At 43.9% G+C, this 26,943-nt stretch overlaps 1 protein-coding gene across 1 annotated transcript; it reads left to right on the top strand.

Annotated features, from left to right (window-relative positions):
• The first annotated feature begins 1,472 nt into the window (after nt 1-1,472).
• Nucleotides 1,473-26,943, top strand: rflnb (refilin B). The gene is made up of 3 exons (XM_080210526.1): nt 1,473-2,048; nt 23,864-23,973; nt 25,412-26,943. The coding sequence occupies exons 1-3, from the start codon at nt 1,827-1,829 to the stop codon at nt 25,737-25,739; spliced, it is 660 nt and encodes a 219-aa protein (XP_080066652.1). The 5' UTR covers nt 1,473-1,826; the 3' UTR covers nt 25,740-26,943.

Here is a 26,943-nt window from a genome sequence, read left to right as displayed (position 1 = left end):
TGTATTGACAGCCCAGTGAATATAGACACGTTAGATGAAATTAAAAGGTACAGTGGGTTGAAACACTGACGTTTTAATCTGGATTCAATCCGACATTACTCGATGGGTTGATCATCCTTCCTCAAGAGTATCTCAGCATGGAATTAACAGTATCAGTCGGAAGGTCTGCAGGTGCAAGGAATGAGAGTGTCATACTGATGACATGGGAGGCTTTACATCCACAAGTGACACATTACTCATTACAACATTTTCTCACTGGAACAACAGATGTTGAAGAGCGATTGATAAAAGTCTACAAGATTATGAGGGGCATGGACGGAGTGAATAGTCAGAAGCTTTTTCCCAGGTTGGAAGAGTTAATTACTGGGGGGTATAGGTTTAAGATGTGAGGAGCAAGTTTTTTTACACTGAGGGTGGTGGATGCCTGGAACTCGCTGCTGGGGGAGGTAGTGGAAGCAGATACGACAGTGACTTTTAAAGGGTATCTGGACAAATACATGAATGGGATGGAACAGAGGGATCTGGTCTCAGTAAGAGTAGGGGTTTTAGTTCAGTCGGGCAGCCGAAGGGTCCGTTCCTGTGCTGTAATTTTCTTTGTTATTATTGTCACATGTTTTGGCACAGTGAGAAGTATTGTTTCTTATGCGCTATACAAAACATACCGTTCATAATTACATAGGGGAGAAGGAAAGGAGAGGGTGCAAAATGTGGTGTTACAGTTACAACTAGGGTGTAGAGAAAGGTCAACTTCATGTATGGTAGGTCCATTTGAAGTCTGATGGCAGCGGGGAAGAAGTTGTTCTTGAATTGGTCGGTACGTGATCTCAGACTTTTGTATCTTTTTCCTGATGGAAGAAGGTGGGAGAGAGAACATCCGGGATGCGTAGGGTCCTTGATTATGCTAGCTGCTTTTCTGAAACAGCGGGAAGTCAATGGATGGGAGGCTGGTTTGCCTGATGGACTGGGCTTCGTTCACGACCAATTAGATGCATTTAAGTTTCTGTGCAAGTTGCTTGGTGCAAAACCTTGAGTAAATACAGCTGACATCTAAACCCCTCCCTTATTAAACTCAAAATTCAACCCTCCCCAAAAAAATACAATGAAGAATATGCTGTTTGTGTACATATATCTTCCTGCCGTTGGCATATGCTGTATCCCCACGCGTACACAGCCCGCCTGAATTATAAAAATTCCGCCTTTTAAAAGTAGTGTTACAATGTCTTGCATCTGCTGCATAAAATACGTGAGGGCGCGGGAGAGAGGGGATGTTCCCTGCAGCCCGCACAGTGGGTCTATTGATAGGACAGTCCCGACTTGGTGAAGGGGAGGAAGTTTGTCGTATGTATATATATATGTGTGTGTGTGTGTACCCTACCCCCTTTAAGCTGTGTTCAACCCCCTCTCCCTCCCCTCTTTCTCCCCTTCCGCCCCGCACGTACACATGATCCCTGGTGCAGCCAATCTGCAGCTTTGGCAGGCGTTACTTCCAGCCTCTTCATAATCAAGAGTTTGACAGGAACAATGAAATCCTTGAGCTAGAAGCAGCCTTGACTCTGCAAGTTACACAAACCACCTCAAGTGTTAGCACACCAGCGTTCAGATCTGCCTGTTTTGTGAGAGATAAGATTAGCAATTAATACAAGGTTTATATCCTCAGCAGAGCGAGGTTATTTTGTAAAAGGCGAAAAAGTTTTTGTAAGTTACAAGTCCCAGGATTTTTTTCAATTATTTTACAATCTTGTCTTTTTTTTAAAAAAAGTCACATATATATTTTTACACATATACACCAGAGGTGGTTCGGGGCTAGATTGTCGCTGGAAGCTGCGATGGTGGGCAGTTTGAACCTGCAGGAGGTGACTGGTCCTCTGGTGGAGCCCAAGCGGCTGGGCGAGCGGGTCCTGGACAGTCCCGACTCCGGACTCCCCCCGAGTCCCAGCCCCACGCCCGGCGCCTGGCTGCCGTCCCCGGGAGGAGGCGAGAACCGGCTGCTGGATCAGGAGGACCCGGTCTTCACAGCCAGAGGAGGAGGAGGACACACTCCCCACACGGTGGGTACAAGCAGTGAGCTGGACCTTTTTTTTGTGTAATAACTATAAAGGGAGAAGGAGAGGGCGATTCAGTTGTACAAGGACAGGTAAAATGAAATATCTAATTTGCTTTGATTTAAAATGGATTTAACTCATTTAGAAACTTTGATGCAACTCTGCCACGATTAGACCAATAATTTTGACAAATATATTTTTGAATTCTCAAACTAAGTCTATCAATAAAAAAATATATCTGAACTCAAACTAAGTTAACAGTAAATATCTCTGAACTCAAACTAAATGTATGAATAAATGTATCTGAACTCTCCAAACTAAGTCTATCAATAGGTATATATTTATGAAAAATTAGAACTTAACTAAATAAATGAATTTATTGTTGGCTCTTAATTTTCACAAAAAAATGTTAAGGGTTATTTTCGGATTGGGAATTTGCCTTTGAATCACCCCCCCCCCCTTCAATCTTTTATAACTCGGTGTGGAGGGTAGAGAATGATTGGGATTAATTGTAACTCAGTTATACATGGAGGGTGGGTTTGTGTTTTGGGAAGAGGGCAGCAGTTTCGATCCGCGCCTTCAGTGTTTCTCCTTGCGGTTCATCTCCGGCTCGGCAACTTCTCTCTTATTCCCGTCCGTGGGGCTTTGATGGTTTTAAACTTGCAGAGCTTCCAGACTGCAGATGGTTAAAAGCTGTCGAGGCTGCTCCGTGGACGGGTCCGGGGTGGGTGTGAGTCAGGTGGTGGTGGTGGTGGTGGTGTGAAGTTCAGTGTGTCTGTGAGTGACCTGCTGGTAAGCAGTGAGTGTGCTGCTGGCTGGGCTGGGCTGGCCCGGCCCGGGGTGGGGTGCTGGGCGCGGTACGTTTCCCTTCGCCAGCAGCACACGTGTCACTTCTGCCACCCCACCTCCACCCACTGGATCTTGGCCAAGGCACTTGAGCTTCAGGTTTAATCAGCGTGATTTAGAAATAGAGGCGTTGGTGGTTGTTAAATTGCACATTCTGAATACTGTGTTGATCACTCATGCTCCTGACCCATTTGGGCAATTGTTAGTTGTACCATGTCACCGCTGTCTCTGCATCCACCGTGAATCTCAGCTTCATTTTGTTTCTTCATCTTCCCCCCCCCCCCCCATCCTTTTAATTGCTGTAAAACATTCTTCCTGCAGTTCCCCACCAATTGGTTGGCTCACTGGTTGGCTCACTGGCTGTCTGTTCACACCTGGGTTTAAAGTCTGGAGGTTGATGGTTTGAGGCTCTCTCATTCCACTCTGCCCAATAATCTGAACCAAACGACACAAAAGTTACAGCACAGAAAGAGGCCATTCAGCCTATCTTGTCCATACCAGCCAAAGGACATCCAGATGACCTTGCTAATTCCACCTTCTGCACTTAGCCCATGACCCTGTAGCTTACAGCACTTAAGGTGCAGATCTAAGTACTTCTTAAAAGTGTTTAGGGTCTCCCTCTTCACCACCAACTTGGGCAGACATCCACTATCCTTTGTATAACAAAGGTTATTCCTCATGTCCTCTCTACATCTACTGCCACAGGGTTGCTGTCAATCTTGTAGCTTTCACACCCCACTGGGATTATTATGAATCTACCTGTTATTCAGCTTTCAATTCACAATCCTACCCAGAGAACATAAGAATGGCTTATGTGGGCAATGCCACATCAGTGTTGAGGGAAATTTTATTGTGTCCTAATACTTGCTGTCTCTGATCTGAGTGCCCAAAATAGTGTTTCTCTCTCTCCCTCCCTCCACATCGATATTCCTTCATCTAACATGTATAGGAGTTCATCCCAGTTTTTTGGGGATCTAGGTAGAGCAGCGACTAACAAATGCACTGTCCACTTGTTCTCCGGAGCTGTAAATTCAGCTCTGACTGGTGGTTGAGAATTCTCTGTCTGCCACTTCCAAGGACGCTCTGTGTAGGTGTTTGCCCATTTCCAGGTGGATCCTGACCTGCAGAAAACAGGCGCCCTTGAAACGTGATTTCTTACTGATTGTGGAGACTCGGGGAATTCATAATGAGCAGCTAGAGGGTAATCCTCTGAAGCTGCAACAACAGTCGCAGAATAGAACACTTGATTTCTTGCTGTGTCTGGCAACGCTGTTGTACCCGACCTGGGAGTGTTCCAGTTCCTGACAGTGACACCCTTCACCGTCAATGCTTTTGTGTTTTTCTTTCTGTCTGACGTGCTGTTACTTCACCCTGAGACGTCATCTGGGAATGGGAGTCGTGGGGGAACTTTGAGAAAATGTCCATCTATCTTGCACTGAACTTGAGCATTTTTTCCATTCCTTGTGTTTTACATTTCACACTCAGGCTGACTGAAGACCACCCAGGAGCAGAGCTTGGCTGCGCTCTCGGGAATGTATTGGGGTTTCTCTGCAGAGGGATCCTCCCTCCTCTCTCTGTTTTAAGAGCTATTTTGGTGAAATGGTGGGCACATGATGTTGGTGTCTACAAAGGCTCCTTTTAGCACACCTGCTTACTACTTAGGTGCCAGTAGGCGACTGTCAGGATATGATATGTACGAATGTTTTTTGAAATCTGAATCAGTAAATTTAAGAGTTTTTAAACGAAATTTTTGAGCTTAATGGTAAACCAGTAATTTCTCCCCTTCAGTTTTGACCTGACCACCCCCCAATATTGAAAGCCTTAATTGTTGCTGTGTTATGGTCCATAGTTGTTAGCGCTTCCAGAGTGCCTGGTTCAGTTGATCCTTTGGTTAGTGAGCATCAATGGAATTGAATCATTTAAGGGCATGATGACTTGAGCCCAATCCACTGTCCAACAGGAGAGAGACAGTAAATAAGAAATCTGGGCATTTTTATTTCTTCTCTTACTCACTTTTGCCTCAGTTCTGGGTGTATGGGCAAATTACAACTGTTCTTGCTGAGTGTCTAACTTGCTGGAAGTTGAACCTGTTGCTTCTGGTCAATCTAACTGGTCATGGCCCTAGAGTTATTACAACATGGAAGAGGGCAATTCAGCCCATCTACTCCGAAACTTGCTGCTTTTATCCATTGATTATTCCAATACAATTGATTTTTCTTGTAGAATGCTGATTTTTTTTTTCAGTTGCCCTGTCATCGGTGGCCAGACCCTCAGCTGTTTAGGCTCGAAATGAGGAATTTGCTTCCCAAATGTCCCCACTGTGCCTCCATCTTAAGATGCACCATTTTAAAAATCTAACCCCTTGACCAAGCTGTCCTAATGTCTACTTCTATGCCCTGGTGTTAAACTTAGTTTGATAACACTCCTGTGAAGCACCTTGGGACGTTATACCACATTAAAGCACAATTTGGGCTACTTCTGCAGCACTTAAAAATTAGAAGCAGGAGTAGGCCATTAGGCCCTTTGAGCCTGCTCTGCCATTCATTTTGATCATGGCTGATCACTCAACTCAATATCCTGATTTCTGGCGCCGCCCCCCCCCCCCCCACCACACAAGATTCCCTGATCCCTTTAGCTCCAAGAGCTACATTTAATTTCTTCTTGAAGTCACACTGTTTTGGCTTCAACTACATTCTGTGGTAGTGAATTCCACACATTTGCCATTCTCTGGGTGAAGAAATTTCTCCTCATCTCCGTTCTAAAAGTTTACCCCTTATCCTCAAACTATGACCCCCTAGTTCTGGACTCTCCCCACCATTGGGAACATTTTTCCTGAATCTACTCTGTCTAACCCCGTTCAAATTTTATACATTTCTATGAAACTTGTGCACCTTTCTTGTATTCAAAATAACAGCGCACAACACTTTGCACGCTACTAATAAACCAGGATTGTCCCCATACAGTGACCTCAATGGGGCAGGAGGTTTAATTGGGTGAATGCAGTCTCCAGCTTCCGGTGAAATAATTTGCCGGTTTTTCCTAAAGCTTAGAGCGTGCTTCCTCTGGGTTTGACCAGAAATGAAAGGAAGTTTACTAGATTGATTCCAGAAATGAGGGGCTTGTCATATGAAGAAAGATTGAACAGTTATGGCCTCTACTGTCTGGAATTTAGAGGAATGAGGGGAGATCAAATTGAGATGTACAAGATGATAAAAGGTATGGATAAAGTAGACGTGGAGCGGATGCTTCCTTTTGTGGAACATTCTAGGACGAGAGGTCATAGTCTTAGGATAAGGGACAGCAAATTTTAAAACAGAGTTGAGGGGAAACTGCTTCTCCCAAAGGGTTGTGAATCTGTGGAATTCGCAACCCCAAAGTGCAGTGAATGCTGGGACAGTGAGTAAATTTAAGGAGGAGTTTGACAGATTTTTAATTGGTAATGGGTTGAAGGGTTATGGGGAGAAGGCAGGAAAATGGAGATGAGGAGCATATCAACCATGATTGAATGGCGGAGCAGACTCGATGGGCTGAAAGGCTTAATTCTGCTCCTATATCTTGTGAACTTATAAAAAGGAATTGAAATTCCATCTTTCAGAATTGATGTAGGCTGTTGGACAGAAGGTAAACTTGGAGACCTATGGTATTTTATTGAGTCGGCAGTATATTATTGAGTTACCTCCAGGGTAAAGCAAAGGGAAGAAAGCCCTGTTTGTTGAATTGCAAACAAAACCTGTGACTCCTATCCATAGTGGTGTGTTTATTTGAAGTTGAATATTGACAGTGGCAGTGACTACTGCCAGTAAGTACATTGCTATAAAAACACAGCTTCATGACTAAGCGGGAAGGTTCAATCTCCCTTTTAGTCATATCCTTCCAGAGCTCTACCAACGTCCTCTTTGTCTTGCTGTTGGGAAGTGTGAGTTTGGATGTTTGCTGATGGTTGGCCTATTTGATCCAAATTGGCTTCAGGTCTCTGTGATTGAGGCCTGGACAGAGAAGCCGATTCAGTATCAGTTCAGTCAGTGTCCACAAAGCTGGGGACTGGCTGGCTGTGCCAGCACCTGATGTCCCTTGTGATCGTGATCTGAGTGTTGGGTATCACTTGGACGCCACAAGTCACCAGCAGGGCGCTGGGTTGCAGCCCAGTCTATTTTTAATTTAATTTGTTGTTTTACCTTTTTAGGGCGAAATCTTCCCCTCCCTGTCCTGCCTTCCAAATAAACCTGGGCTCTCTGACTTTAATCATGTTTCATTTCATGTGGAAATAAAAATATGAGCTATTGTGGGCAGGGGCGGGGTAAGTGGGGGGTTGGAATAAGATCATAAAGACAAGTTAAATGGCCCGAGAATGATCAATAACCAAAGAGGAGGAGAAATCCTCTTTTGTACAAACCCATTGACCTGCTGTTGCTTGCTGCAATTTAAACTGCATTGATGATATTTTGTCTGGTAATTTTGTCAAGAATTTAGTAGCCCTGTCTTGTACAGTCCAGTCTTGTTTCAGCCCACTTTGTTCTGTTTCTGCTGAAGTCACACCGGCCCATCTCCAGTCAGCAAACCAAGTGCCCTTTTGAATCTTGCTGCAGTGGATCCTCTGGTTCTTCTCAAAGTCAGTCTCTAAGGAACAGTCTCTTTTCTGTCCATTGGAACCGTGCCGCTGCGTATCTTTTAATTTTCTTTTAAATCCTCCCACGAGAGTCTTGAAAATGTTGGTCTTGAACTTGCAAAACACACTGCTTTTAAAGATTATGATGCAGAGACCTTTTCGAAGATGTGGGAAACACTCCCTGAGATATGGAATGCAAACACCCCAGGTATTTAAGGAGGGCGGGATGTTTTGCCGTTTCGAAATTCCAGCTTGATCGAAAGTGATATTTCCCTGACAGCTCCAGTCTATTCGTGGCAGTGGGGGTTAACTGTATTTAACCTTCAACAGCTTGGCCCTATTTTATTTCAGCGTTCAATCTTGTCTGGGTAATTTCTGAACATGTTGAGGTGAAAGAAGTTGAGATTTTCTATGAATGTTTAAAGAAAGGAATTATTAAAAAAAACTTGCATTTATATAATGCCTGCCATAACCTCAGAGCTAAAGTCCTTTGTAGAGTTGTAGAATCATTGAAGGAGGCCATTCAGCCCATATCCACGCTGCTCTCTGTCTGTAGACAATGAATTACATTTGAAATTGTGGTTTTTTTTTCACATGGGACATGGGGTCACTGGTTGGCCACCCTTTATTGCCCATCCCTAGTTGCCTGACGGCAGTTGAGAGTCAACCACATTGCTCCAGAGCCACATGTAGGCCAAACCAGGTAAGGATGGCAGATTTCCTTTCCTAAAGGACATTAGTGAACCAGATGGGGTTTTCTGACAATCGACAATGATTTCGTGGTCATCAATAGATTCTTAATTCCAGACATTGTTAATTGATTTCAAATTCCACCATCTGCCATTGTGGGATTCGAACCCGGGTCCCCAGAACATTAGCTGTGTTTCTGGATTAATAGTCTAGCGATAATACCACTAGGCCATTGCATCCCTTCATAGAAAACATGAAAGCTAATTTGTGGTCCCATAAACAGCAAAGTAATAAATGATCAGAATTTTTTTTTAACAATGTTGATTGAACCACTCTTGCTCTTCTGTGCCTTGGGATTTTTTTGTATCTCACCTGTATGATGGCGCCTCAGACAGTGTAGCACTCCCTCAGTTCTTCACTGGAACGTTAGCCTTGATTTTTGTGATCGAGCATCTGAAGTGGGACTTGAACCCATCAGCTTCTGACTTGAATGCGAGTGTGGTACCAGCTAAGTCATAGTGACACCCAGTTAGCTATTTGAACGATGTATTTTTGCAGTCATTTTATATGATCTGAATCAGTTCTTTTAGACAGGGGAGAGAAAAGAATTGAATGTTGTATCTCGCCAGTTTTGGCCATTGACACACAGGGATAGGGAATGCTTAGAAATATTAGATTTAATCAAATTTAATAAGTTAATAGTTACCCAAACAAGAAAAGAATAAGTTGCTTGTATAGTACTTAATGACCGAGGTAACTTTGCTCTGTGCTGACCATACTGCTGTCATTGTATTAGTGTTATAATATGTCACTTAGCTGCAAGCAGTTTTGCTGGAAGGGGCAGTGGTATCATTCCAGTCTACAGTACCCTATTGGGAACATTCAAGCAGATTGGAATACAGAGAATCTTTGTGTCTAAAATTTTTAATATTCCATTTTTATGGAGCTCGCTTGACCAGTAAAATAAACCTATTTACTCGAGTGAGCAAGTGGCCAATTCTCTTTTTTCTGGTGCGCCTCCATGCTCCTTCCAGCTGCTGCCAAATCCTTTTCAAACAAAATGACTAGGTTTGTGGAACATTATCTCTATTTATTTTGTCTTTTCAGTTCCTCTTGAGTCAGCTTGGTAGTACACTCGCCTGAGTCATTTAAGCTTGAAAGGTTAAGCTCCACTCCTGACTTCAGCCCACGATTCAGTCTCATGCCCTGTGCTGAGAGCAAAGTCTTTTGGATCAGGGGCTAAACTGGGGCTTTGGACAGACGTGAAAGATCCTGCAATACTCCTCAAAGGAAATCGAGGAGCTCACCCGATTTCCTGGCCAACACAATTTAAGTTGGTCATTCATCTTGATGCATGAGGAGCATTTGAGGACTCTGTGTCTGTATTCAATGGAGTTTAAAAGAATGGAGGGGTGGATCTCATTGAAATGTACAGAATACTGAAAGGTCTGGATAGAATGTACGTGGGGAAGATGTTTCTATTTGAAATCGAGAGTAGGATCCGAGGGCGCAGCCTCAGAGTAAAGGGACGACCCTTTAGAACCGAGATGAGGAATTTCTTCAGCCAGAGGGTGGTGAATCTGTGGAATTCATTGCCACAGAAGACTGTGGAGGCCAGGTCATTGAGTGTATTTAAGACAGAGATAGGTTCTTGATTGGCGAAGGGGGTAAAGAATGGGGTTGAGAAACTTATCAGCCATTGATTCTGCTCCACCATTCAATGGGCCAAATGGCCTAACTCTGCTCCTATATCTTCTGGACTTGCTCCCACGAACAGCAAAATGATAACTTGTGTGCAGTTGCATGCTGTGTTTGCTTCTATAACCTGTGTTTCACAAATAATGAAATACTCTTCAAAGAGCAATCACTGATATCTGGTTAGAGTCCTGTTCTTTGGAACATGCACTGAGATGATGCGTTCCAATTGGTCAACAGGAGCTAGCTGCTCTTGCCTCACCTTAGCTTGCAAGAAAAGTGCAATAGTTAAAATAAGCTGCCATCAGCCAATAGGAGGCGCCAAGTAGCTGCTCCTTATGAGTCTTGACTCAGTCAAGCACATTGGGATGCTTTTTCTACATTAAAAGGATAGATGAGTGCAAATTCTGGTTGGGAAATACTCCTCTAATAACAATGGCTACCTTTGAACCCCCAGAGGTCAGCACACTGGTTCACTTAGGTAGCAGCTGCTGAGAGTTCTAAGCTGTTAAACGATTCCAAACCTCACCTGGAACGTTTTCAAATTTAAGTGAGTGTAGCAATTTTTAAATTTTATTTTGCTTTTCTTAATGATTTGATTTGTCTGGAACCGGAGAAGGTGGGATTGTCTGCTGGATGCTGGACCAGGCATTAAGGATTAAGTGCAGAGTTAATTCCCCACCGTCACCCTGGTGAGATGGAGGGAAGTCTAGCTGGTCTTTGGGGAAGTCAGTACTGACGGTAATTTCGAACAGGAGTTGCAGGTGGCACAATGATTAGCACTGCTGCCTCTCAGCACTAGAGACCTGGGTTCAATTCTAGACTCGGGTCACTGTCTGTGTGGAGTTTGCACATTCTACCTGTATCTGCATGGGTTTCCTCCAGGTGCTCTGGTTTCCTCCCACAGTCCAAAGATGTGCGAGTTAGGCTGATAGGCCATGCTAAATTGCCCCTTGGTGTTAGGGGGATTGGCAGGTTATGGGAATAGGGCCTGGGTGGGATTATTGTCAGTGCAGGTTCCAGATGGCCTCCTCCTGCACTGTAGGATTTTGTGGTAACAGTTGTTTCTTTTTGAGTTGTGGCTACAGCGAGATGACGAAAGGTCCTAAATGTCCCAGTTGTATTTAGACCTGATCTTGAGGCCTGTACTGGTGTTCATTTTCTCTCGGCATGTTTTCAAAAGCGCCCTTCCAAAGCGTCTTGAATTTACATGGCCTCCTCAGGGGAGGAACCAGAGAAGGAAACAAATGCAGTGGGTGTTGCAGTGAGAATTGGAAAGAATTTCAGCTGAACTATTTGCCTACAGCCAGGTGACAGTCCTGCAAATATCTACACATCGCTGAGACTGAATGGAACAGGTACAGGTAGAATTTTATACACTCACACAAGAAGTGAGTTGTACTTGCTGTTGGACGATATTTGTGTGGCTGGTGAGAGTTGCTCCCATGTGCAACTTGTTCACAGTTTTGACACTGACGTTAAAACCAGATAGTGGCTGTTTGATCACCCAAACCGTGCTTGGGTTTGGAAAACATAGAGATGTTGAAGCGGCCTTGTAGACGTGTTCTGATAACTCACGCCTTGACCTCCCCTGAACTGGGAATTGGCAAAGCAATAGCATGTGGATCCTGCAACTTGGAAGCGGAAGGATTGGGGGGAACGATCCATGGGAGAGAGGGATATTGACACTGTGCTGATAAATTGAAGCCTCTTGTATTTGTGAAGCAGAGTGTTAAATTTGGGCCACGTCAGATCTTCAGTCAGTCGTTCTGAGTGGGAATGGGTTTTTGTGTAAAAAGATTGAATGTACAGCTAATGGGAGCTCTCCGTTTCTGTGTGTTTTACTAATTCTGATGTATGATATTTGGAATAGTAGTTTGCAGAGGGGATTATTTGTTTTGGAGGCTGCTGTGGTGTTTAATGATTCACAAGGCAAATTCAAATGTAGCTTCTATTTTCTGATGAATTTGCATGGGCAGTGACTGGATTCATTTGTTATGTGGTTACCTTATCAAAATAGTACTCTGGGATTGGCTGCACAACAGACACTCTTCTCTTTGATTTTACTCCAGTAACTGAGAATTTACATGTTGGGCGTGTGTTTTTTAAAAAGGGCCACATGCCAAGCTTATTTTATAAATGGTTATAGGATATGTGCGTGTTGGTTCTGTCGTGGAGTTAGCTGATCTGGAACTGATTTCTGTCTGCCTTTGATTCTTGCTCTGTCTCGCTCTAACTCAGAAGTTCCTTATGTGCGATCTTATCTGACCGGCTCCTGGAGTGAGAATTGTGACCCCGCATTGTTCTTGAGGTGGATTGCCTCCTGCAGTGGGTCAAAAGCATGGCAGAGCTCTTGAGAGAGGTTGGGTGGAGGGTGGGATGTTTATAATGTGCTGTCTGGCTGCTAGGGAGCCTGACCACTGCCTCTGATTCTGTCCGCAACAAACATAGATTTGCGAATCTTCGGAGGTGACTGGAAAACCATTAGTAATAGGATACCTGGCTGTTGCTGACGTTTTTCTCTGTTCCAATATGCAAGAGATGTTTGGAGAATTGAAGCCGTAGCTAAGATCAGCTATCTTAGTCCAAACGGGGGATGGACTTTGTCTTAAATGGTCCTACTACTATGGATTCATTTTAGCCGCCTTTCTTAAATGTTCAGATTATCATAGAATCCCTACAGTGCAGAAGGAGACCATTCAGTCCATCAAGCCTGCACTGACAACACAGGCCCTATCCCTGTAACACCTGCTAGTCCCCCGACACAGGCAATTTAAATTTAGCATGCTCAATTCACCTAACCTGCACGTCTTTGGACTCTGGGAGAAAATTGGAGCACCTGGAGGAAACCCACGCAGACGTGAGGAGAACATGCAAACTCCACATAGGTAGTGACCCAAGGCCAGAATTGAACCCAGGTCACTGGCGCTGTGAGGCAGCAGTGCTAACCACTGTGCCAATGTTTCATTGTATTTGTTTTAAAGTGATCCAATTAAATACTGTATATTTATGGAAGTGTCCTGAATGCTAATTTCCTTTTTGTGATAAACTTAAGTTGTGATCACTTCCCCTTGTGCAACATTTTCTGCTCTGAACTTCCATTCACGAGTGGTTTGCTGTACAGTTCCTTCATAGAAGCAAGATGGATCAATTTGGATACTATTGCTGCTGCATTGAGGGAGAGCATTTGTCAATAGAGAGTCCTCAAAAAGCCAGTGCCTTTACTAAGGTGCTGATTCCAATCAGATTAGATGTATGGGTGCTAAGATTGGCTTTTGCAACTAAGATTGGAAATGTGGGGAGGGCAATGGGGTGTTTATATTATGGACTGAGTTATTCAAGCTGAACGTGTCCATGTGGCCCTCGGATGAGGTTTAAAAAGCTGCTAGCCAAGGATTATGCTGTCTGATCCTTTGAATTAGTTGTATTGATCTTTGCTGGCCTACTCCATGTAGGTATGTGAAGTGATGATTGTTATGTACTGTGCTGAATACCGGGAATTGGTTGCATATTGTACTGAATATAGAGTTGAAAATCCTCAAAGAAAGAAACTTTTTTTTTATTTTAAAAAGCTGCTAACGCTCTGGGTAAACCCGTGAAAGGTGAGGCAACAGAATCAGGACACTTTCTTTCCCTTGGCCCACCCCCAATCGCAAAATCTCTCTCTCTCTCTCTCTCTCCCCCCTTCCAGAGAGGAGGAATGTAAAACATGAGAAGGGGAAACATGCAAAATGATGAGGGGGTTGGGGGAGATTGGACTCTTAAACTTGTATATAAAGCTGTAGATTTCTCCGCAGAGAACTCCTTATTGCAACATCACTCTTTTAGTGTTGGGGGGGGAGAAACAAAATGTTGCCTCAGTGATTTAAAGTTGGAGACTGCGAGTTACGTAGCATGTTTTCCTAGTCGAAAGGAGCAGCCTTCTTGAAACAGTTCAAATCTGAGCCGTATGGCTTTTGCTGCTGTGGCGGTTCTTCCCTTTCTGCTCCCCTCCCCCCACCAGCTACTGTTGCCAATATTTGCTGCTGATTCCCCCCCCCCCCCACACCCTCCTCCTGAGATGTTGTCTCAATCCAAAGTACAGTTACATGAGTAATTGCCCTTGTTGAACCACTTCAGTCCACTGAGGGGTGGGTTAAGAGTGTCCCTGCTGAATCTGACCAGTGCTCACCCAACATTCCCGTGTCTGAATTTCCACTAAGTGTAGGGTCGACAGGGGGCAGGAGGAATCATTGAATGGCAATCCAAGTGGGAATCTTGACTGTTCTTCACCCATCCTAAACTTAGGGGCACTGAGGCCATTTGTTACTCGAGCAACTACCCAGGTAAAAGCTCATGAGCTCTGTACAGACAGTGAATCCAATTTGAGAGCATTCTTGTTTGCTAAGCTACTTTGTAAACTCACTTTAAGTTTGACATTTTCCTCAGTTTAAACCCTCCTTTTCTTCAGTTTGCTTGTTTTTGGAGAATGTTTCGCATTGAGCCCGAATACCCCTTTACACTGCCTTCAGGATGGGTCAGTTGGGTAGGGTTGCGTTGAAGTTGAAGGGGAGGCAGTGGCATAGTGGTATTGTCACTGGATTAGTAATCCAGAGACCCAGGGTAATGCTCTGGGGACTGGGGTTCGAATCCCACCATGGCAGATGGTGGAATTTGAATTCAGTAGATATCTGGATTTAAAAATTTACTGATAACCATGAAATCGTTGTCATAAAAACCCATCTGGTTCAGTAATGTTCTTTAGGGAAAGAAAATCTGCAGTCCTTATCTGGTCTAGCCTACATGTGACTCCAGAGCCACAGCAATGTAGTTGACTTTTACACCCCCTCAGGTATGGGCAATAAATACTGGCCTTGCCAGCAGCGTCCATATCCCATGAACGAATAAAAAGTCTTCTAAATATTAATAAGGGTTGGTAAATTTAAGGCAAAACTTCTTTTAATTTTTTCTCTGATCACGTTGAGGAGTATAGTTTGTAGTGGGTAATGGAAACACCTGAGGAGACCCTCCCCTGCCCTTTGAGGTTGGCCAACCATGTGTAGGGTATTGGCGCAAGAGGCTACACATACATGCATGGACTATGGGGCTTTGCCTGAGAATCTGATCAAACGGTCTTTGGTCCTGACAAGGAATGATTTGTTGTTGCAATGAAACTATGGTATTCAGCCTTGAGTGCATTTTTGTTTTGTAATATTTATAAAAAGATGTCAGAAAGTGCAGAGCAGCTGACACCTTTCAGCGGGAAGGCAGGGGAGATGGTTGAAGCGCCTGGTCTCACAATGTACATCTGTTAACTTGTCATGTTGGGGGGTCAGTGTTTATCTTTAAACGTTGGGAATTTTGGCTTGTTTAAAGTAGCGTAAAACCTGGATAATATTCCATTTAATCCAGGCAAAGCATTTCACAGAGGGGAGAGATGATGGATGGCTGATGGGAAAGGATAAGTCATAACTCTTACTGTTCGCAGAAGAATGCATACATAACATTTTGTTCACTGAATTATCTTTCATTTTGTTTTTGTTCAACGGTTTATATTTAAAATTAGTACAAAACTCTTTTTATAAAAAGTCACGGTTAAGGGTCTGTTATTCTGTGGTGTCAGTAACCGAAAACCTTAACCAACACAGGAAATATGAACAGGGATCTCCTGCTAGGTTTTCTTGTGCAGTTGTTCAGGCAATAGCTGGCTTTTTACAAATGATATGTTTACATACACAGTTAGCTTTGTTATCCAGCACCCCACCAACCAGAATTCTCTTCTAGTTGTCATTTCTGATGTCTCTTTCTCTAACAGATGGCAGCACAGTGGTTAGCACTGCTGCCTCTCAATGGCAAGGTTCAACTGGGTGAACTGTCTGTGCGGAGTTTGCACATTCTCCGCCTGTCTGCGTGGGTTCCCTCTGGGTGCTCGGGTTTCCTCCCACAGTTCAAAAATGTGCGGGGTAGGTTGATTGGCTATGCTAAATTGACCCTTGGAGTCAGGGGGATTAGCAGAGTAAATACATAAGAACATAAGAACTAGGAGCAGGAGTAGGCCATCTGGCTCTTTGAGCCTGCTCTGCCATTCAATAAGATCATGGCTGATCTTTTCATGGACTCAACTCTACTTACCCTCCCACCCACCATAACCCTTAATTCCTTCACTGTTCAAAAATGTATCTTTCCTTGCCTTTAAAAACATTCAGTGAGGTAGCCTCCAACTGCTTCACTGGGGCAGGGAATTCCATAGATTCACAACCCTTTGGATAAAGAAATCCCTCCTCAACTCAGTCCTAAATCTGCTGCTCTTTATTTTGAGGCTATACCCCCTAGTCCTAGTTTCACCTGCTAGTGGAAACAACCTCCCTGCTTCTATCTTATCTATTCCCTTCATAATCTTATGTTTTTATAAGGTCCCCCCCTCATTGTTCTGAATTCCAATGAGTATAGTCCCAGTCTACTTGGTCTGTCTACGTGGGATTACAGGGTTAGAGCCTGGGTAGGATTGTTGGTCTCCTTCTGCACTGGAGTGATCCTTTAGTGATCTGAAAGACGTGCTGATTAGGTGCATTGGTCATGCTAAATTCTCCCCGAACAGGCGCCGGAGGGTGGCGACTGTGGGGATTTTCACAGTAACCGCACTGCAGTGTTAATGTAAGCCTATTTGTGACACTAATAAATAAACTTTAAAACTTTAACATGATGCATCATTTTATCAACCAGAAGCAATTAGGAAATAATCTGGAATCAGTACTTGTATATGGTGTTATTTTATACTTTAATTTATGTTTGAATGTACTTTGAAGAGTAAAAGTGAAAAGAGTATAGTTCTTTCTGCGTACTTGCATATTAGTTTATGCTACTGGTGTTGCGCTGTATTCCGTTATCTGGCGCTGCCCATTCCCCATACATGCTAGAATTTTGTACGTAACTCCTGCCAATATATTTTCATACTTGGTATTTATTTTTTTATACACCATCAAAATCTTGAACGATCTTTGGGAATTTGATTTTTAACGTCCACCCAAAGAAACTAAACATGTCTGGAATTTCTTGGGACGATGTGTGTTTTTATCACGATGTAACTCCTGGCAAGGCTGCAATATAGAGTGGGGAGCTACAATGTCACCACAGTGTGGAAGGTACAGTGATAGGAGGTGAAGTGTGTGTTCAGGCCTGTGTCACTCACGTATTCATTGGGAGCAGGGCGATTCTGCAGTTTCTTCTTGGTCCAGAACATTGACTGCCGTCTCTTCAGTTGGTTTCTCTTAGTCTTCAAAGTTGTCCTTTTGTAAACATGCAGTTGGTGTGATGTAGAATTTGTAATTTGGTTTAAATATTAGAACATAGAAAAATACAGCACAAACAGACCCTTCGGCCCACAAGTTGCACTGATCATATCCCTACCTACTGGGCCTACCTATAACCTTCAATCCCATTAAATCCCATGTCTTCATCCAGAAGTCTCTTAAAAGACCCCAATGAGTTCACCTCCACCACCACTGATGGCAGTCGATTCCACTCACCCATCACCCTCTGAGTGAAAAACTTATCCCTGACATCTCCTCTGTACCTACTCCCCAGCACCTTTTAAACCTGTGTCCTCTCGTAGCGACCATTTCAGCCCTGGGAAATAGCCTCTGAGAATCCACCCGATCTATACCTCTCAACATCTTATAAACCTCTATCGGGTCACCTCTCATCCTTCGTCTCTCCAGGGAGAAAAGACCGAGCTCCCTCAACCTATCATATTCTTTGACTTTTTATTCACTTTTGAAAGCGGGACCTACTTCCGATCATGTACTAAGATCTCTGAAACAGTCCATCCTCATACAATACTAACAAAGCAGGATTAGCTGTTCCTCTCCTCTTTGCTTCTGGGACACTGCCAGTACTGAGCACGTCACTGTACTCCAAAAAGGAATTTATTATATTAAGTTGTCTAAGACATTTGGCATTCATAAAGCACTGTATAAGGGTGTGTTTTATAATGACTGTGTGTGGGAGGTCACTTGAGTATTGGGGAAATGCAAACTGTTTTCTCATGCTTGTATTATTCATAGTAAGAAGTCTCACAACACCATCAGGTCAGCAGTGCTCCTAAAGCTCGTACTACCAAATAAATTTGTTGGATTTTAACTTGGTGTTGTGAGACTTCTTACTGTGCCTACCCAGTCCAATGCTGGCATCTCCACATCATGTATTATTCATCCAACCTCCTGAGCCACGACGTTTCCAACTGATAATCCTCTCACCTTCCTTCAAGAATACTAATAGCATATTTATAGGACAACAATATAAATTGTGAAATGCTGTACACAGATGGTATAGTGAATAGACACCTACTGTATTGTGCCATGGAGTTGTACAATATGGGAGCATCTTCTGGACTCTGATTCTCACTACGATAATTGCCCCATAGGGCTTTCGGCAGAGACTAGATGTAGCTTCTTCTACGGGGAAGCAACGGCAGACGGCCAGTCGTCCTGGGTAGCGCATCGGATGACTGGTTTCAGGAAGACATCAGTTGGGAACAGGACATGGTTTTTAAAACCAAGCCTTCTACAGCAATATATTCTGTAGCATCATGGGGAGGTTCAATCAGTGTGTGTCTAAAATGGCCACACGCCATTAATTGTGATGTGAACAGAGATTTATTGTGTGCGATTGTGGTTATGGGAGAGATGATGTACAGTTTTCTGATATCTTTCCTGTTGGAAAGCCGATACCTCCCTGTCTGTACTGCCTTCTCCACCCCGTTCACGGCATTGAATGGTCACAAGGATTTAGACTCGAGCATCCAACCCAGTCTCCTTTCCAACTACAGACAGTCTATAAAGGACTTTCCAACATCAATCCTAAAAATTTCCATTCACTGACTTGAATATTTCCTTGCATCCTTCCTCTCTCCTACTATTTAAGGCTTACTTTGAAGTAGTCCTCTGGATTTATCTTTTACTATTCCGTTTTGGCTTTCCTATAAACAATACACCCGCTCTACCACCTCCTTTCATAATTGAAGAGTCTGAATATCTCCGATTTCTCCTTTTGTGTAGACGCGCAAGTGCCGAAATGAGAAGTCTATAAATATGCAGTATGCTTTATTGGGGACTGCACCATTGGCAATGATGCATTTGATCTTGCAATCAGAATCACAGAATTGTTACAATGCAGAAGGGGGCCATTCGGCCCATGGCGTCTGCACAGACTCTCCAAATGACCATTATGACTTAGTGCCATTCTCCTGTCTTTTCCCCTTGCATACTGTTGCTATTCATATAATCATTTACTGCCGCCTTGAATGCCTCGATTGAGCCTGCCTCCACCGCACTTCCAGGCAGTGTATTCCAGACCCCATCTTCATGCTTTGTGAAAAAGTTTTCTCCTGCATCACATTTGCTTCTTTTGCAAATGATTTTAAATCTGTGATCCCCTCGTTCTCGATCCTTTTTATGTGCGGGAACAGTTTCTCCCTGTTTACTATCCCCATCCCCTCGTGAGTTTGAACACCTATCAAAACTCCTCTTAACCACTTACATCTCCATGATTTTCTAACTATCCTGCCGAAGTAAACATGTACCGAAAACTGCAAGCCCTTCCAGCAAAGAGGTTCCGTCCTGTTTACGTTCAAAAGTATTTTATTTCAGTTGGTGGCTAGGGTGAATCCCAAGTGAATGTGTTTCCTCTTGTGGGAGAGACTAGAACTCAGGGGTCATGGTTTAAAGATAAGTGGTCTAGGTTTAATAGAGGCGAGGACCTTTTTTTTTCCTGAGGGTCATTAGTCTATGGAATTTGCTTCCCTCGGAAGAAGTGGGGTCTGGATTGTTGAATATTTTTAAGACTAAGTGTGATTAAGAGAGTCGAGGATGATGGGGATGGACAGGAAGGTGGAGTTGAGACCATGGTTAGAACAGCCATGATCATCTTGAATGGCTGAGCAGGCCATTGGGCTGAATGGCCTGTTCCAGCTATGTTCCCTTCTCTTTCCTCTGCATCACCCCTCCAAAACAAGGTTTGAGCGCGTGTTGGGATGTACTTAAATGGCTGCTCTTTGCCCAGTTAATCACCTTTTCGGTAAAAGCAAAATACTGTGGATGCTGGAAATCTGAAATAGAAACAGAAAATGCTGTGGGCTTTGGTAGTATCTGTGGAGAGAGAAACAGAGAGAATCTCCTTTAGTCATACAGATTGGAAATATTAATTCTGTTTCTCTCTTTATAGTCACTTATTTCAGGTTGGCACCTTTTAATAAAGTACAAATGACTACGGGAAGGCATCACATGAGCCTGATTTTATATTTATATGTGTGCATATTCTGTTTCTCTCTAACTTGGGTCATTTAATGAGTTTCACGAAGTGGGATTAAGAGCAGAAGCTTTGGCTGGCTTTCTTGTTTGACCCAAAAGATGGTGAGATCAAAACCCATTTCTTGTTTGAAGGGTAGGGGGGAGCTGGCATGGGGGTAAGCACTTTCCTACCTCCAATGGCTGACTCTAGAAGTCAGCGCTGAAGTGGCTTCCATGAGTTCCTGCGGAGCTGGATTGACAGCTCTGCAGCTACCTAAATACCACGGCATAATAATTAAGGGGAACTTGAGGATAGCTGTCCTTTTTTTTTTGCGCGTCAGCTTTCGAATTAAAGATAATTGTATTGTTGATGGAGTGAATATAGAGGGAGGGTGGAAAATGACATAGACCGGCAATTGTCTGGTGCACTCATTCTTTTCACAGCTAGACAGTCCTTAAATGGTAAACCTGCCGCGTACAACCGATTTACGGTTGAGGGTGCACATAATGTTTTTACAGCCTGAGAGAATTAGAATGGCTAAAAATGAGTTTTTGGTACTAATTTGCTCAATCTCCTACAATACAACAGAATGGCAGGCAAAGGAAGTGAAACAAGGAGAGACTGTTTGGCACATCAGACTTCCTTGTTTGATAGATCAATATAATCTGCCCATTGTGGATTCGACACACTTGTTTAGTTACCTGTCAGTGATGCTGTTGGAAATGTGGGTCTGGATACTCGAAGCAGGAGGGAGGGGGTGATCTTTCGGTAAACGGGGGAAACCGAAAGCTCCATAAATGCACATCCCTACTTTTGTGGGTATCTCGCGAAAGGCAGGACCACCTATACTCAGAAAAGGTCTGCTGCCCTGTACGCATCCAAGACATCGCCCTGTAGGTTTCCTGCCCTCAATGTACTCCTGGGCATTTGAAAATGTCAGTCTCCAGCCTGTAAAAATTTTAGGCTGGAAAACTGTAGGGGTGGGGTACAGTCTGCTTGCTGACTTGTGGCTTTGAATCATTGTCGGCCGTGGCTCAGCTGGCTGCACTTCCATCTCCTGTGTGTGGGTTTGAGTCCCACTAGAGTGACTGAACACAAACATTAAGGCTGACCCTCCAGTGCAGTACACTGTTGGAAGCATCGCCTTTGGGTCAGATGTTGAAATTGAGGCACAGCCTGCCCTTGGGTGATGAAAGATCCCATGTTACTGTTTCGAAGACGAGCAGTGTTGTTCTCTCTGGTTTGCTGACCAATGTTTATCCCTCCCGTTATCTTCACAGAAGCAGATTATCTGGTCATTGTCACAGGAAGCTGTGTGCAAATTGGCTTTCGTGTTTCCTACATTACAACAGTGACTGCATTTCAAAACTGTCTGTAAAGGGCTTTAGAGCTTCCTCAGATTGTAAAAGGGGCTATAATATAGAATCATAGAATGCCTACAGTGCAGAAGGAGGCCATTCAGCTCATCGAGCCTGCACTGACTCAGCATCTTACCCAGGCCCACACATCCCCTGCCCGATCCCTGTAACCCCTAATTTACCTTACCTACACAAGTTCAGACACTATGGGGCCATTTAACAAGGCCAGTCCACCTAACCCGCATATCTTTGGACTGTGGGAGGAAATCAGAGCACCCGGAGGAAACTGACGCAGGCACGGGGAGAACGTGCAAACTCAACACACAGTTACGGTGCCATCATGTAAGTTTTTTTTTCTCTCTCTTTGGGTGGAGCCCAATCCTAAAGCTGCTGCAAGGGTGTATCTCATCCAGCAGAACAGAATGCAGCTAGGTACGTTTATAATCCTGTGCTAAGCGCAGGTTCCCCCCCTGCCCCTCCTGCAGAACAGAGTGCAGCCAGGTACATTTTCAGTCCTGTGATCAGCTGTCTCGGTATTGAAAATCTGTCTGCTCTCTGGAATAAATTGTTATTAGTTCCCAATCTAAACCAGGTGAAAGGTAACAAGCCTTGGACAATCGTGAATGAGACCCCGGCGTTAGTGCTGTCGTACTGTTCATCCGGTTTAGAGAGGATCTGAGGAAATTTTTTTCCATCCAGAATGTGGTGGAAATACGGAATGTGCTGCTTGAGAGGGTGGTGGGGGCAGGTACTCTTGCAACATTTAAAAAGCATCTGGGTGAGCACTTAAATCACCAGGGCATAGTAGGCTGTGATCCAAGGCCTGGTAAATAGGATTAGTACAGATTGGTATTTGATGGTGGATTGAAGGGCCTGTTATGACTCTGACACTATGGTGCTTGGAGCCTCTGATTAAGAACACAGTCTGACGTTTCTCGTGTTGGTGCAGATTCAAAGGGCCTCTCTGCTTTATGATAACTCCCAGTGAAGCTAGTCATAGTTGGAGCAGGTTTTGTGTGCTTAATATCCTAAGAATGTGAAGGCAAAGGAAAGGAACTCTGTGGCTAGACTTAGCAGTGCTGGACACTCTCTGGCTAATGACTCTGCAAAATTTATTTGCATCCCAGGATAGCTGAATAAAACACATCAGTTAATACTTGGCCAACTACTTCTGATAGGTTATCAACCAAAACATTAACTTTTCTTCCTTTCTCCGCCACTGCTGTCTGACCTGCTGAGTGTTCGGATATCAGTTTTCCCATATTTTGTGTGCTTTTTTTTTTGCTGATGAACATTTTACATGGTCACAGCAACATTTGTTTATCTCTGACCAATGGCTAGCTCATCTTCTGTCCTGAGGCTTTAGATTTTTTTTTATTGAGATTCTGTTCCATGTTGGAATATCACACTGTTGCAGGAGAATTAGGATATTTTGAGCATTTAAAATGCATTTGACTGCTGAATAAGATATTCAGCTGACGAGTTACGGAGCTGCACTTTATTGAACCATTCTCCTCTACTAATAGTTAATGGATTGTCCATTTTAGAAGGCTGGTCATGCTGACTGGCCGCACTGTTGCTGTTCTTTGAAGAAGGCAAAATTCACAATCACAGAATCCTACAGTGCAGAAGAGGCCCTTCAGCCCATCAAGTCTGCACCAATGTATGAAAGGCCCTGACCTGCCCACCCAATCCCACTTGCCAGCACTTGGCCCATAACCTTGACCGTTGTGACATGCCAAGTTCTCATCCAGGTACTTTTTTAAAGAATGTGAGGCATCCCGCCTCCGCCACCTTTCCAGGCAGTGAATTCCAGACTGTCACCACCCTCTGGGTAAAGATGTTTTCCCTCTCATTTCCACACCCTCCCACCCCTCACTTTTCACTTGTGTCCCCTCGTAACTGACCCTTCAACTAAGGGGAACAGCTGCTCTCTATTCACGCTGTCCATGGCCCCTCAATCTTGAACACCTCAATCAAGTCGTCCCTCTCAAGCTCGAAATACGTTCTCAGCACTGAAACAGCAAATTGTGTTTTCATGCTGTGAACGGGCTGGAAAAAGAAAAGATCTGTTTGCCTCGGAAGAGAGATGCCTGATTTAAAAAAAGCTGCTGCTCCAACTAATCTACTGCATTACCTTGTGCTCCAAATCAGGAATCAAGGTTCACTGAATTTTGAGGGGTTTTTCCCCCTGAATTGGGACTTGCTGCTTTTTCAAATACGCAGTAAGTAATTGGCTTGACTGAAACCAGTTCAGGGTTGCCACTGGAGCTGTGGATCGGTGCGGAGGGCGGGTGGTAGGGAGCTTACACTGTCCACACTAAACTATTACATCTTCGTCTATTGTTTTTTTGTTGCAGGACACGCTGATTATTTCCCCTTTTCCAGTCACGGGCTTTGGGCCAAGGCTGCATCCGTTATCATTTGGAGAAGGAGTTGAAGTGGACCCTTTGCCACCAAAGGAGATTAGGTAAATAATACGGCACCTGATGCATTGATGAACGCTGCAAGATGTTTCTGGGGGGGTCTTCTACAGTACTGAAATGGGAAGAGGTTTTGTGATTAAAGAATAAAATTTTGCCCACTTTCTGCTTTATAAAACAATTCGTGTTGGGATGTATTGGGCTGCAATGAAAGCCCACATGGGTCTGGCAGGCTAAATCAATGAAATTGTGTATCCCAAATTCTGGCTATTTTCTCTCAAAAGTGGACTCTGTGTTCTTTACAATTAGGACTTTATTGCTTGGACCCTGTAATGGAATGTCATGTCATGCCATCCCTGTTAACAGTGCCTAAGCGTAACTGTTACGGATAGAATGGTTCTGGTTTGCTTTATTTCAAAAATCATAGAATCCTAACTGTACAAAAGGAGGTCATTAATCCCATCGTGCCTGCACTGACATCAATCCCACCCAGGCCCTTTCCCTGTAACCCCAAGTATTTACTCTGCTAATCCCCTGACACTAGGACTAATTTAGCATGGCCAGTCAAATGAACCGGACATCTTTGGACTGTGGGATGAACCAGAGTACCCGGAGGAAACCCACACGGACACGGGGAGAATGTGCAAACTCCGCAGTTACCCGAGGCTGGAATTGAACCTGGGTCTGTGAGGCAAAAGTGCTAACTGTAACACCATACCATAATGGAGTAATAGTTTTCTTGCTATGTTCCCCAGTTATTAGCAACTGACTTGGACCAGGTGGTCCCTCTTTTTGTTCCTTAGCTGGTCAGTCAGCCAACAATTTGACCTCTAACCTTCTACCTCCTCTGGGGTGTTGGCCGAAGAGGACTGGCAAAATGGCTGCTGCACCCTTGCGGAGTGTGAACTCCCTGGAGACTAACCACTGCTCAACTCATGGAGGGAGCATTCCAACATCCAAAGGGATTATTTGCCGCGATGCTAATTATTTCCATTGTCTTGCAATGAATAGGTGCTTTTTACAAACTCTAATCTGTTTTTCAGCACTGTTGCTCAGGGAACAAGTGTTGACCAGTGAGTTAAATTTTTAATATGTCATACTGAGAAACCCCAAACGTGAAACGCAGTTGACTTTTAGCAGGTCTCCCTGAAATGGTTTGGCAAGCCACTTGTTCTAAACTGTCACAAATGGATTTTTATCTGATTTATCCTCCAAATTTTAGATAGACATACTATTGGAGGGCCAATGCATTGAAATATTCCCCCATTGAGAGATCCTTGGACAACTTTGTGCCACATGGGCGGGGAGTGGATTTGATGGGCCAGTGATTGAGTTTCCAGACATGAATGAACAGCCTAGCCACTTCCTCTAGGCTAGAGTCCAGAGTTGGACCTTTTGGCGCATTGCCTTGTGAAGGATAAATGAGCATTTCCGAATTGACCTTCTCTCCTTTTCCTCCTCCCTCCTTTGTCTGTGCTCTCCCAGGTACACCTCCTCTGTGAAGTATGATTCGGACCGGCACTACGTCAACAAAGTGCTCCTGCAGCACACGCTGGGCGTTGGGTCCTGCAGCCAGACGGTGATCTGCGTTCCCAACTGCACATGGCGGAATTACAAGACGGAGCTGAAATTTGAGCCGCAGCACAAGCCGCGACGATTCCGAAGCACTGTCATCGTGTACCCGAAGTACGCAAAAACAGTCTATACGACCACCGTGGATTACAACTGCAGAAAAGCGGCACGCAAATTTTTGTCCAGTGTGGAACTTGAAGCCACAGATTACAGTGAAATGGCGCACTTAGATGGCCAGTGACTTAAAATAACCAATGCTGCCTGCTTTTTTTTTCTGTTCAACGAGGATTTTTTTTATTGAATCCAGTCATTCTTTAGATTGTCCATACTTGCTTCTAAATCGTGGTGGCTTCTGAACCTCTTCAATACTGCATTTCTTTTGCTCCTTGCCACGTAGCCTTTATCGTGTTTCCCTTTTTTTTAATCTCACAATAAAGTTTAGGAATTTTCTTAGAGATTTTATTGCCGTTAACATGTATAAGGCAGGAATAGATTAAGGAAGCAAAACACGGAACCAGTTGCGATTTTTAAAATTGTTTTAACATGGAAATGGGTGGCGAGGTGTCTTGTCGCCGGGAGTTTGGGTTTTAGTCCCCGTTGGAATGGATGGATGCATTGAACCCGAAACTCAAGTATGGTGTCGGGAAGGACACTCGGAATAAATTGCCAATCTAGGTTGTGAACATCCTACCCTGAGACTGGAGATGGGTCTGGCTGAATGCTTTTTGTGTTCAGTTTGGATACAGGGCTGGGGCGGCAAGACAAAAAAAAGGCTCAAAACATGACTGAGGAAATCTCACTGCATTTCCCCCTAATTATTACAGCTACTAAATGCACAGGAAATATTTCCATAGGTGAATAATGGTGACAGTGCTGTGTTTGAAACACAAAATAATTCATCTGAAGTACAATTAGCAGCGGAGAGTCAGGAATCGGCAAACCCGAAGTTTGTTGGTGTGGATTTCTCCATCATGATAAAGCAGTCACAGTTGAATTTTAATGTGGAATTTCTTAACATTTTCCCTAAGAGCTCAGATAGATGTACGTGTATATATAACCACATACTTGTTGAAATATTACTGTGGGTCTTGGCTCTTAATGAAGGACAATTCCATAAAGCTCTACTGAATTAAAGTGCAGTGAGACTTGGTTTCCAAATGTGCCATTCGCCTGGTTAAAGCTAACAGTACCGCATGTTTGCTTACATTGAAGTCAGTTTAATTTTGCCTTTTATTATAAGTGGGAGGGAGGGATTTTTTTTCTTTGGAGATGGCTGGTCATAGAGCCACCTCAGTTATTTCCACCAAAGCCAACTCTTTGCAGTTGTGAAAACAGCGTCAATGCCGTAGTGACTAGAGAAGCTATTCTCCTGACAGAATTGAGTGGACTGATGCAGACGAGAAAGGTCATCATCTCTCCTCTCCCCACTGTGCCGCCCCCCCCCC

The sequence above is a fragment of the Carcharhinus amblyrhynchos genome, chromosome 23 (genome assembly GCF_965287045.1).
Source record: "Carcharhinus amblyrhynchos chromosome 23, sCarAmb.v2.hapA, whole genome shotgun sequence".
Lineage (NCBI taxonomy): Eukaryota > Metazoa > Chordata > Chondrichthyes > Carcharhiniformes > Carcharhinidae > Carcharhinus > Carcharhinus amblyrhynchos.
This window is presented reverse-complemented; position numbering and strand designations above follow the sequence as displayed.